Source organism: Quercus lobata, chromosome 8, assembly GCF_001633185.2.
Source record: "Quercus lobata isolate SW786 chromosome 8, ValleyOak3.0 Primary Assembly, whole genome shotgun sequence".
NCBI classification, from domain to species: Eukaryota; Viridiplantae; Streptophyta; class Magnoliopsida; order Fagales; family Fagaceae; genus Quercus; species Quercus lobata.
Window position 1 is genome coordinate 22,184,501 of NC_044911.1, and position 12,255 is coordinate 22,196,755.

The 12,255-nt window shown below is 35.0% G+C and overlaps 1 protein-coding gene across 1 annotated transcript; it reads right to left on the bottom strand.

Moving 5' to 3' along the window:
- Nucleotides 1–3,089: 3,089 nt before the first annotated feature.
- Nucleotides 3,090–10,973, bottom strand: LOC115957296 (probable bifunctional methylthioribulose-1-phosphate dehydratase/enolase-phosphatase E1). The gene is made up of 12 exons (XM_031075512.1): nucleotides 10,565–10,973; nucleotides 9,720–9,856; nucleotides 8,871–8,966; nucleotides 8,592–8,711; nucleotides 8,179–8,268; nucleotides 5,972–6,151; nucleotides 5,668–5,823; nucleotides 4,695–4,844; nucleotides 4,515–4,616; nucleotides 3,803–3,912; nucleotides 3,587–3,705; nucleotides 3,090–3,358 (listed from the first exon to the last, which is right to left on the bottom strand). The coding sequence occupies exons 1-12, from the start codon at nucleotides 10,788–10,790 to the stop codon at nucleotides 3,267–3,269; spliced, it is 1,578 nt and encodes a 525-aa protein (XP_030931372.1). The 5' UTR covers nucleotides 10,791–10,973; the 3' UTR covers nucleotides 3,090–3,266.
- Nucleotides 10,974–12,255: the final 1,282 nt, after the last annotated feature.

Below are 12,255 nucleotides of genomic sequence, written 5' to 3' on the forward strand. Positions count from 1 at the left end.
TTGGACCTTGTGACATATCCCAATGAAGAAAGGACCCAATGTACTAAAACTCAAGAAACTAATGAAATATTATTTATCATTCTGAGGATCCCTGCGTCTTATTTACCTTTTTATTATTCCTTTACTGTTTCCTTACTATACAATACATATATATATTTTGTATGTATAAATGTGTATGTCTTGTAGGAATTATGTTTTGTGCACAACTTGATTCGTAATCAGCCCAACACGGCTATGGTGAACCAAGCCCAATCCACCAAATCACAAGTATAAGGCTCAGGATCCTTGTTTCTACCTAGGTCTGGGTACTGTCAAAAATAAGAACCCACAGCTATAAGACAATTGGTGATAGTATGCTCACTTAATTGAGAATGTATCTTGTGCGTTGGATACATGCATTTTCTCTCTCACAACTCCAATATGTGAGATAATTATTGCTCTCATTTCTCAACACAGTCATTATATTAATTGATCTTAAGTTATTCCTATTGCTACCTTCATTCACTTTCTCTTGTGTGTGTGTGTGTTTTTTATAAATAAATATATAAAATTTAGGAAAAAAAAAAAAAGAAGTTATTCCTATTGCTAGGAAATTGCTTAACAAAAACATACTACTAAAGAACTTTCAATCGTCATATGCAACTACAAGTTGCTAATTAGTTAAGAACACTCATCATGGTTATTGTTTGGGGGTCTTTTGCTGATGTACCGTGTATCTAAATTTGAGTGGGCTTCTTTGCTGACTTTAGTTCGAAGACTGATGATGAAGAAGGCTAGTGGTGCTTCTTGAGGTTGGACGACACTTGGCACACCTTTCAAAGGGAGGAAAGACCTTGCAACCAGCTTACATAACTTGTGAAAAATCACATTTTTAACTTTGAAGGAAAGGATAATTAAGAGTAGTTGTAATGAAGAAAGAAAGAGACAGTCTTGTTTTTGCGAGGTGTTTTCTATCTACTTAGGTGGCGTTTGGGTATTGTGTTTTTTGCTGTGCATTTCCTGCGTTTTTTTTTTTTCTTTCTGGATGCGCGTCTCGCACTATTCATTGTCCATGAACAGTGATTTTAGGATTATGAACAGTGCCAAATGCATGAACAGTAACTTTTATTATTTTTTTATTGTTTTTAGTTTTCAGCAAAATAAGCGGTATCCAAACGGACCCAGTGAAGAAAATTTGATATATTTACTTGACATTAGCAACAATTAGCATTGATTAGTAATTCTCTTAAAACGATTGGTTGATCTGACTTTTCTCCTAAAGGGAAATGCTACTTGGAGAGCAAGCAATGGTGATTGATTCTCATTTATGTAATAAACTGGCTTTGTATTGGCTATGGATATTTATTCAACAGATCGATATAGGAATTCTTTTGCATTACACGTTGCGCACATTAAGGGCTCAAAGGTCTCATTGGTGTTCCAAGCCCAATTGAAAGAGCAATCTACTTTTCCAAATTTTTCCTTGTTGGATGGTCCATTTTTCATGCGTGGGCTTGATCCACACGGTAAAGGAGAATTAGGTAGCTTGGATTTAGGCCTAGTCGAGGACCTTCTTGTGTTGGACTTTCTGGGCCCGTCTAGCTAATTTTGTGGGATGACAAATCTTTTGTCAATTTTATGGGCTAAAGTAATGGACTTCGTGCTTTGTCTTTTTTTAAAAAAAAAAAAAGATAAAAGTATTTTCATAGGCCCAAAGATGTGCAAAATGTGTCATCAACGGTTATGACTGCTTGATTTTTACTCAAATGCAAAAACTATCTCGCTTTATGGAATACTTCGATTAGTTCGATATAATAAGGGCAATAATACCGTATTCTTAAATTGATTGGATTTAAGGATTCTTTGTTCTTCATGATCCCTGTGTTTTTAAACATTCTTCGGATTCGAAAATTTTTAGTGTAAAAAGTTCTTTAGAACTTTAAGGCTTGAGTTCAAAAAAAATTCCTCGCATGCTTAGGGCTTGATTTTAACAAAACTTCAATACTTCAAAGAACATTCTTAATAAGGCTCAAGATTGCATCTATTTCTAGGACTCTCATAGGGGTTTAACGATCAATGATAATCTTAAATATAACCTGTCATAATTTTATTGAATGGATTTTATTTCTTTTTCTCCAAGACATATGACATCATCTTTTACTTAACAAGTTCCTGTTTGCCCTCTAAACATTAATTATGAAATCTACTATATAGCTGATGAAAACTTTATAATTACCAATTTAAACACAGATAAGGCTTCTCTCTAAAGAAAGAAACTCTTTAAACTTCTCCTATATCTTTTTATTAGATGTGAATTTTGAAAATCTAATTGTTAGATTGTATATTCTTTATATTCTTAACACATGTTATTTACTATTCAATTAATAAACTTATTTTTTGTACATAATTTTAGACCCAAAAAATTTGAAATTTAAATATTTGATTGATAACATAGCTATTAATCTTTGATCTTCATAAAATTTTGTAAGCATAGAGAATATAATAAAAACATGCAATCCAAAAGTTAGATTTTTAAATTTCAAATTCTAAATGGACCTTATAGTATAAGAGGAGAACGTGTGACGAGTTCAAATTTTTCAATGGTCTAAGATCAATCACATAAGAACACAATCTGTGATTAGTTCTAAATTCCCCCCTCTACAAGTGTGTTTTGATATGTAGATTTCTTTAAGGAAGACAGATTATTGGTCTAGGGGACTATCTGTCATTACTTCATAGGGGTACAATTTATCAGTGCTTAGAACTTGGAGATAATAAAGACGTAGTAAGTCCCAGACACAATATTTACAAAATAATTATAGTGCCACACATTTTACCACAATTGTTTTATGTGACAAACTATGATTGACTTTCTCTCACTATCACATGAACCCACCAATTTTTCTATACCACCCGCAATCTACCACATAGGATAATTGACACAACGCATGGTACATACCACCCGCAATCTACCACATAGGATAATTGACACAACGCATGGTACATACCACCCGCAATCTACCACATAGGATAATTGACACAACGCATGGTACTAAAATTATTCATATTTCCACGCACAAGACTTTTCAGAAGAGTACGTGCAAGTGATATAGGGAAAAAGCAAAAATCTCGATTTAAAAGAATTTCAGGCAAAGCATTAATTAGCACAGACCAAGGGAGGACAGAAGCAGAGCACAAACCACATTGTTTTCAAAACGATTGTAAATTATATATTTATTCATGATAATTGTCACATTTCATATGATTACAGAAGAACATCTAAGCTTTCAGATTTCCAAGAACGATTTGATTGTCTTGAACCCATGATTGTCTGGAAGGGGTGCATTTCCCGGCCGGATAGAAATTATCACCTCCAAACCTATAACATGGATTAAAGTTAAATACAATTTAATAATAAGAAGAAATAAGTATCGCATTCCCATTCTAACTTGGGGGTAGAACTGTCAACTGTGTACTAAATTTGTTAAGCTAAGATAAAGTTCAATCAGTCCAGTTATGAAGACACAAATAGAACCGATCTATTTGACAGGTTCCCCAATTCCAACAGGATGTTCAGAATCCCAATAAGAATATGAACACAAATTACCTGCTGCCTTTGCAGCTACAGCTTCTTGATACACATCCGTCACAAATAAAATTTCTGATGGCTTATCAACTCCAAGAGAATCTGAGATTTCAACATAACTCCGCGCTTCTCTTTTATTCCTGTGAGAGAGAGAGAGAGGGAGAGAGAGAGGAGTCAAACTTGGTACCCTTGTGAGTACTAAAAGCAGAGAAGCATTATGGAACTTATACAACTTACCCCACTGTGGTGTCAAAAAATCCAGACAGATATTTCCTTAGATCCCCATAGTTTGTATTTCCAAATATAAGCCTTTGTGCCAACCTGCTACCACTAGAGTATATATACACCTGTTGCACAAGATAGAACTAAATAAACTTTCAAAGAAAATGTATGTCTTCTTAACATCAAATAGATGAAGGTATAACATCTAAAGTATTGACATTTAATAAATGAAGACAAAGTATTAGATCCGACAAAAAGGGGCTAACTAAAAGAAAAGGAGTCATAATTTTGACTGGGTAACACGCTTTGAATTTGTATTCAGATTTCAGAGTCAAGACGTAAGACACATCTCTCTGGGAGGCTTCTAAAAACGCCTTTCCCTCTCCAAGGAGAAGTAATCACACCAAAAATGGGATAATTGGAATAGCTGCAGTCAATTCCTTTTCAAAGTGTGCTTAGTTTTAACAGACATCCAGTTGAGCGGTCATATTTATAAAACAATGGAAGTCAAATTATATACTCCATAAAAAGCTAGAAAACTTGCATTTATGGGTTCTCTCTCACATGTTTGTATCATAAGTGCATGTGTACTGGTGGGAATTCAAGTAGACATAAATATGACAAGATTCTGTACAATTGCTACAAAGAAAACACTGAAGCACACACAGAATTTGAGATGACAAAAAAACAGAAATCCTAAATTCAAAGACATGAAAGGGAAGAAGACCTTTGTGCCTAAAGCATGCCACTTCTCCAAAGCTTCTGGTACATCCGCAAAAACTACTCCCTCCAATTCATTATTCTCAAATCCAGTTTGCCATATATGACCCTGCATATATACAAGTCAGCTACAACCAAAAGATAGGATCCATAAGCAATCGTATACCTTCAATCCAGTTTTGCTTACTTGTAATTGTTTCAAGGCAGTGATCTTCCTATCAGCTCTTATCATTGCTTCCACATTAGCAACCAAAGCAGCAATCACATCCTCCTTCCCTGCATCATCAGAGGGAATGGGCACAGCACCCACAACACCTTGTTTCAGGTCATCTTGTACCTGCATTAAGAATGAAAAATAATTTTATAGTTCACAAATAAATTTTCGAGCAGTCAATTCAGACTTCTTTAACTGCAAGATATGGGCTGAAATGAAAGTGACAGCAAATGTGAACTTTACATGACAACCAAAAAAAAATTAGGAATAAAAATGATAATTGATTAAAACTTGGGTATAATTTGGATTCTAGCCAAATATATATTATTTATGTCCGTTGTAAAAAATATGAACATAACATAAGACAATTACAAATTATTTTTAAAGACAATTTAAAGAATATTAATGTCAAAGGAGTTATTTTTGTATAATTTAAACTATCAGGGTACTTTTATAATAATTTTTTTTTTTAAGTTACTTATATAATAAATATATAATATTCAACGTCCAAGACCGCTCCCTATCACTACCCACCAACTCCCCCCCACCTCCCCCGTTCCCAAGGGATGAAATCAATCCCGCTGTCACCAGTTTTTGAGTAATCCTCACCCCACATGGCTAGGGCAGGCCTAATCCCTGCCTAATGGTCCTAATTGACATTGCTGCCCATGAAGAAGATATAAGAAAATTTTTTAAGTTACATAAACTCTGACCATCTTTTGACAGTAACAAGGATAATAAAGATGAGTGACATTTGAAAAGGTCAGAATCCTTTTCTTATTTTTAATGCTTCTTACCAACCATATATTGTAATATACTTATTAATCAAGCAATCAATATTTTGATGCCATTAGTACCCCCAGTAAAATATCTAAACCTCAAACAAACGAGCATAATATTCCACAAGCACCATTATCAAATCAAAACGCCTGAACAAAATTCTTACTTGGGAGCGCAACAACTTAATATCATCTTGAGTTTCTGCAGTGTCATATGTTGCCGATAGATGCTTCCCTACATTCCCACGCGCATATGGAAAGAGAACCTCAGTAACAAATGAGATGGGAGTAGTAGTCCCTTCAATGTCAAGAACAATGCAACGCTGCAACCCAAATAAAAGAATCATTTTGATTCTATAAAGCATGATAACTTTAAAAAGTCGAACAGAAACCTAACGGTAAATAATATCAATAATGGGTCTAGAATCCCAAGATTTTTCAATAAAAGGGAGAACACTTTCATAAACTTACTCTCAATGGCTCAATTTCATGATTTGAATCTGCCCCTGCCTTCACAGATGTGCTTATATGACCACCACATCCCAAAACTCCTTTAACATTTCGGATGGGGCCATGGTCTGGAGTAGAGCAGTCCAGACCCAGTTGGTGAAGCTTGATGGCAGCATCAAAAAGATAGTGATAACATTCAGCCTGAAAGGAAAGACACCAATTGAAGAGTAAGTAATAGAATAATCTCTGAGACCCATAAATTGCTCCATCTTTCTTATAGGAACATCATTACATTAAAGGAAGTCAACCATATAGAAAAAATATGACGTGGAGCAAATTGTTCTAAGGCATTGTTACACACATACAGCTGGGTTTATGTGGTTACACACATATACATACTGGTTTTGTTGGGGATTATGGGGTAAAAACAATGAAAAGAACGAAAAAAATTGTATGGCTTAGAGACATGAATGAACCAGTGTCTTTAAACAAAAAAAAAAAAAAAATCACCCCCACTAAAACAGTTTGCTAATGGGTCGCAGACAAATTTGTCTCCAGGATATAGTAAGGTAGAATTCTTCAAGTAAAAAACTTGGAGAATTATGTGAATTTTTATCTAATGGTGTAAAAATCATTTTAAAAAATTGAATATGGAACTCATTAAAAAACAATGTAGGGTTGCCTTTGAAAAGGCACTAAAGAACAAAAAAAAAAAATTGTATGGCTTAGAGGCACAAATGAACCACTGTCTTTAAGAAAAAGATAACCCCCGCTCAAAGAGTTTGCTAATAGGTCGCAGACAAATTTGTTTCCACGATACAACTTAGCCAGAATTCTTCAAGTAAAAAATTTGGAGAATTATGTGACTTTTTCTCTAATGGTGTGTAAAAAAATTATTTATTAAAAAAAAAAAACCTGAATATGGAACCCATATAAAAAACAATATAGGGTTGCCTTCAAAAAGGAACTAATGAATAGTCACTTTGGTTGATACAAGCCCTCCAAAACGTTTCTTGTCTGTTACTAGTTGTTAAAGATTGACAAAGTCTCATTACCCTCATTTTTCTGCAGAAACAGGACATTCTGTAATTTTCTTGCTTGAGCGAGACTGACCTCACTCAAGCAAGCTTCATGTTCTTGCTTAAGTGGACTTTAAGTGACCATAAAGTGAGCCCTTGCCCAAGCTCGCTCTTACCTGACTGTATCTTCACCTATTCCTCACTCAAGCAGGCTCACTGAAGTCCTGATAGCACTATTCTGTTTGCCGATCTGTGTACTCGGTTTCCCGATCACACTTGCATTACACTATGGCCTTGCTTGAGTTGGCCTAAAACTTTTTTTTCTAATTTCTTTTTAATTAATTATTTTCCTTCCAATTTAAGATCATCTACATATTGCAACATACACTTGTGTATGCTTATATACAACAATCACCCACTAAGTTGTAATACCCATATCCAATTTGATTGACATTTTATCATGCATAAAGGAAAGTTTCTTTCAACTTAAACCTCTCCTTAGTGTCATAATCCCAAGACTCCAAGAAGTTAAGGTGGCCTAAACTTAAAGAAAATCTCTTTGCCTTGGGGCAGGAGAAAACACACATGAAAGTGTCCTAAACACCTTAAATCCACATTTTGTTAGCACCGTTATGGCTGTGTGCTACTTCATAGAGTAATGAGCATTTACAACACCAATCCACAACAGTAATCTACTATTTTATAAGAATAACTGCTATGAGAATTTTCCCCAAAGTTGTTGTCCGGACTAAAAATTTTACTTCCATAGGTACTTTCACAAATTGTATAGGTTGAAAGAGCTGACTGAGCTATAGTCAGAACAAAGGCTATACATATGCTAAAAAAGAATTGCAGGAAAACATGAAGGCAGAAACTCAAAGCACAAAGAGAAACAAGCTAACAACTTTCAACAAGATTACAAAAATCCCAAATGAATGGATCAACACATATAAGGCATTTAAAGACGATAATAATTCTTGTATCAGTCAAATGACTGTGAACAACTCACTGCTACTCCATGACTCAAAAGCAAGTCTATATGGTTCAGGAAGCAAAATACTAACATTTAATAGAAAGATACCAGTAGAGTTGGGGATCATACTAGTTTCCAAAAGCACCCATGAAAATGCCATGATTTGTCACCAACAATTTATATTTACAAGATGCAATGAACCAATTTGATTCACATCTTACATAGGTAACACAAACCTGAGTTTTTGCGCTGATCCAAGAGTCTCCCCATATATATATGCCATGGTTACGAACAAGAACAGCTGTTGTTTTTGGGTAGGCTTCAATCTACAGTACATGAAGGCATTTTTAATTAGTCTAAAACATTATAGAGAAATTTCCATCATAACAGTTCAGAAGGTTGCCAGAGTAAGCATCCATCAAGAAAGATAATGAAATTAAGTTATAGAGGAAAATATGTACATAGTTTTCTAATATATGAACTTATGTACTCACATGCTTGCATTATAAGGTTGTACTCCGTAGTAATATTAATCATTTTTTGTTTCTCAAAAAGCACCAGGAAAAAAAAGGCACAATGTGCCATCCGCAAATTGATATTATAAGGCAATCGAATCATCGTGCAGAATGAAATGTATAACAAAACATACAGCTTTAGCAAGAGATTCTGTCAGCTCAAATTCATAAGCAGTGTTCTCTATTATGGGGACCACAAGTTCATCATAATAACCATGCCCTTTGATTCCCTTTATCATTTCCATGTGAGTGATCTGCAAATTTGCCAACAAGCATGACCAAGTCAAAGAAAGAAATAAAAGGGGGAAAAAAGCCGTGAGTAAAACAAGCTGTAGAAAGGCTAACCACTTTAAAACATTATCAAATAGATAAAATTTATTACTGCTTAAACACACCAATAATCAAAAACTTACTCGAAACTCTTTTGATAATGGATTTAGCATTGTTACAAGACAAGATTCGATTCCATGACTGTGGATAACAGCGCCAGCATTACACATGTCATATGCCTGTGGAAAAAAAAGGGTCCTCTAGGCATCAATTGTGACTTTCTTAAATAAAAACACAAAATCAAAACAGGGAAATTTAAAAATAAAAATAAAAATAAAACAGAAGTCGCCCTAACAAAGATCTAATGATTAATGATCATTCCAATTAAAATTCATAACCATATCTTCATTCCCAAAAGTATTTGAAAGAAGAGAGACATAGACTACAGCATTAATCAACAGTTAGGTGAGGCCTCTATAATTGATGCAACATGCTTTCACATGCACAACTAAAGTTGATGAAAACTTCTTATTACAGGATTGTCAAGGACCAGTCTTCAGAAAACACTTTACAACTCCAGGATCATGCAACAAACAAGGTTAACTAAAAATGCCAAATATCCGCAATAAAAGCTGTAGAAGTCAAGATTCAAAAGCAACATGCTTCATTTGCATCAACAAAGTTAGTACCTCAAACTAAAACAGAATATAGTAATGGAAAAAATCTCATCTGAAAATGTTAAACATAAGTTTTTCCCTCGCATCTCGGTCACTTTTACTTTTTTGTTTCAAGCTCCTGTTCTTATCATAAATATGCCTACAAATATACATGAGCTTAACTTTAATACAGAAAACTACACAACACATAACCCAATCTGGATTCATATAGAATTCTGAGTAGCTTGATCTCCGGATTGATCAAGCAATATCCAAACAAAAAGAATCTCACAGTTAGCTGATATTAATTATTTAAGAAACACAGATTATTGATACCTTCAAGAAAAGAGGACCACAATCAGAGCATTTAGGAGGCTTATGTGGATATGGTTTAGGAGAGGGCTCCCACAAGAAAGACCCTTCTGGAGATAACACATACATATCCTCTGGCACCATTCGCTCCTTCTGAACACCTACAGACATTACAAAACACCCAAATTATTTATTTATTTATATTGATAGGTACAAAACACCCAGATTATTGAGTTCATATGATCAATACTCAAATATTAAAATACTCATGAGAATACATAGCACACACAGTTAACCTCAATTCATATCCCCAGTGCTCAAATAACAGAGGAATCCACAACATAGATAATTGGCCAAGGAATCAACCAGCATGGAAGGATGCACAAAACAAAACTGAGCACAAATAACAAATACCCAGAAATCAAAGAGCATAGAAGAGCACAAATACACATTTTGAGCTTGAAAAAACAAATTCCCAGACTAATCATAAATTACCAACACCCAGAAATGAAACAACCAAAAGAACAAGTTGAAAACTTGAATTACACATCATTACCAGATGAGCATGGATAATCTATACCCAGAAACCAAATGGTTTAGAAGAACACCAAGTGTGTAATTAGCTTGAACATCACAATCCCAGAAAAGAAAACCAATCAAAAATTGGAACACAAGCAGAAAACTTGAATTACACATTATTCCCAGATGAGCATGAACAATCCAGAAGAACCCCCAAGTGTGCAATTAGCTCGAACAACACAATCCCAGAAAACCAAACAAAAATCGGAACACAAGTTGGCGAGCAAGAATGAAGATTACCCAGAAACCAAAAAAGTACTAGTAACGAAGATTGAGGAAGAGCAACACACCAGAGGGGGACATGACGATGAGCTGGTGAGGCTTAGGGATGGAGTCATCGTGGACCTTGATGGTGATGCTACCACCTGTCCCAGACACCCAACCAAGATTGTAGAACTGGCGGCAAAGGTCTGAGATCAAAGACTTTGTGTCCTTCACTGCCTTGCTCTCCAGGTATAACTGTGAAGCTGAACCCACCTTCACTCCATTCACTGCAACTGCTGGCACTGCTGCCATTTTTTATTCTACACACAGAAAAAGAGAGAGAGAGAGAGAGAGAGAGACAGTGCGTGCGTGTGGATTTTAGCTTATAATGTGGTCTGCGTTCAGTTTGTGTTAGAGAGAGAGAGAGAGCGAGAGAAAATGGGTGTGTGAGATTTTGCGAGCTAACATGAGAATATTTGTTAGAGCTAGAGTTTGTGTTACAATTTGGTGACTAAATTGTGGGTTTTGATTGGATGAAAAAGGAAACTTAGTGCCACGTCTTAAGCTGTGCTTGTGTGAATTTAATTTTATTTTCTTTCTTTTTAAGAGTCGTGTGTGAATTTAATTGGTTTGGGTTTTGACTCTCAAAAAGCATAATTTTGTCTTGGGAATTTTGATCTTAATGTAGGAGTATTTATTATTTTGGGTTTAGTGAAGGATTAATGGTCTGCATAAAATTAAAATCTGTTTTGCAATTTGCAATGCTCAAGGTTTTTTTTTTTTAATTATTATTGTTTTTCTCAACAAAAAAAAAATTATTATTGACAAATGCGGTCAAATGCGCTTGCCTAACATTTTGAATTAATGGTATTTCATGTTTCATGCATTTATTTTCAGGCTCTTGGAAATAGAGCAACTACTGTGACGAGTTTGGCCTTCTCGATTTTCACATGAGCAATAGTTGATACTACCTATCAAAAAAAAAAAAAAAATTCTAAATACTACAAGGAAGCATGTTGTGGGTTGTCACGTAAACATTAAATTATGGACAAAATTTTATTATAAGAAATCTTTTTTTTTTTTTTTTTTGACAGAATAAGAAATCTTAGGTGTTGTATCCTATGTTATCCCACTAAATGTTTTTATATGACTAATAATTTAATTGTTCTTTAAGGAAATGAGAAAATTTATGACCACAATTTTTTTTTTAGAAGTGTGTAGAGGGTCATTTTTGAGAATCCAAGTACAAAGACGAAAGCCCAACAACAAGGGTAGCAAAGGGGTTGGCAAACAGATGGCAAAACCTTTAGGCTCAAGCAACAGGAATAATAGATCACAGACCCATAAAATAAACAAATGGGCCTTGAAGAGACAAGTGGGCTTAAAGGAACCCGGAAAGAGAGAAATAGCATACCCATGGACAGCATATGATATAGAAAAGTGAGAATGGGTCACTGCAGGCCCAAAGTAATGCAAACAAAGAAAGTGTGTTGAGGGTCATTTTTGAGAATCCAAGTAGAAAGAAGAAAGCCCAGCAACAAGGGCAGCAAAGGGGTAGGCAAACAGATGGCAAAACCATTAGGCCCAAGCGACAGGAATAATGGATCACAGGCCCATGAAATAAACAAATGAGCCTTGAAGAGGCAAGTGGGCTTAAAGGAGCCCAGAAAGAGAGAAATAGCATACCCATGGGCAACATATGATATAGAAAAGTGAGAATGGGCCACTGCAGGCCCAAAGTAATGCAAACAAAGAAAGTAAGGGGTTAATGACAGGC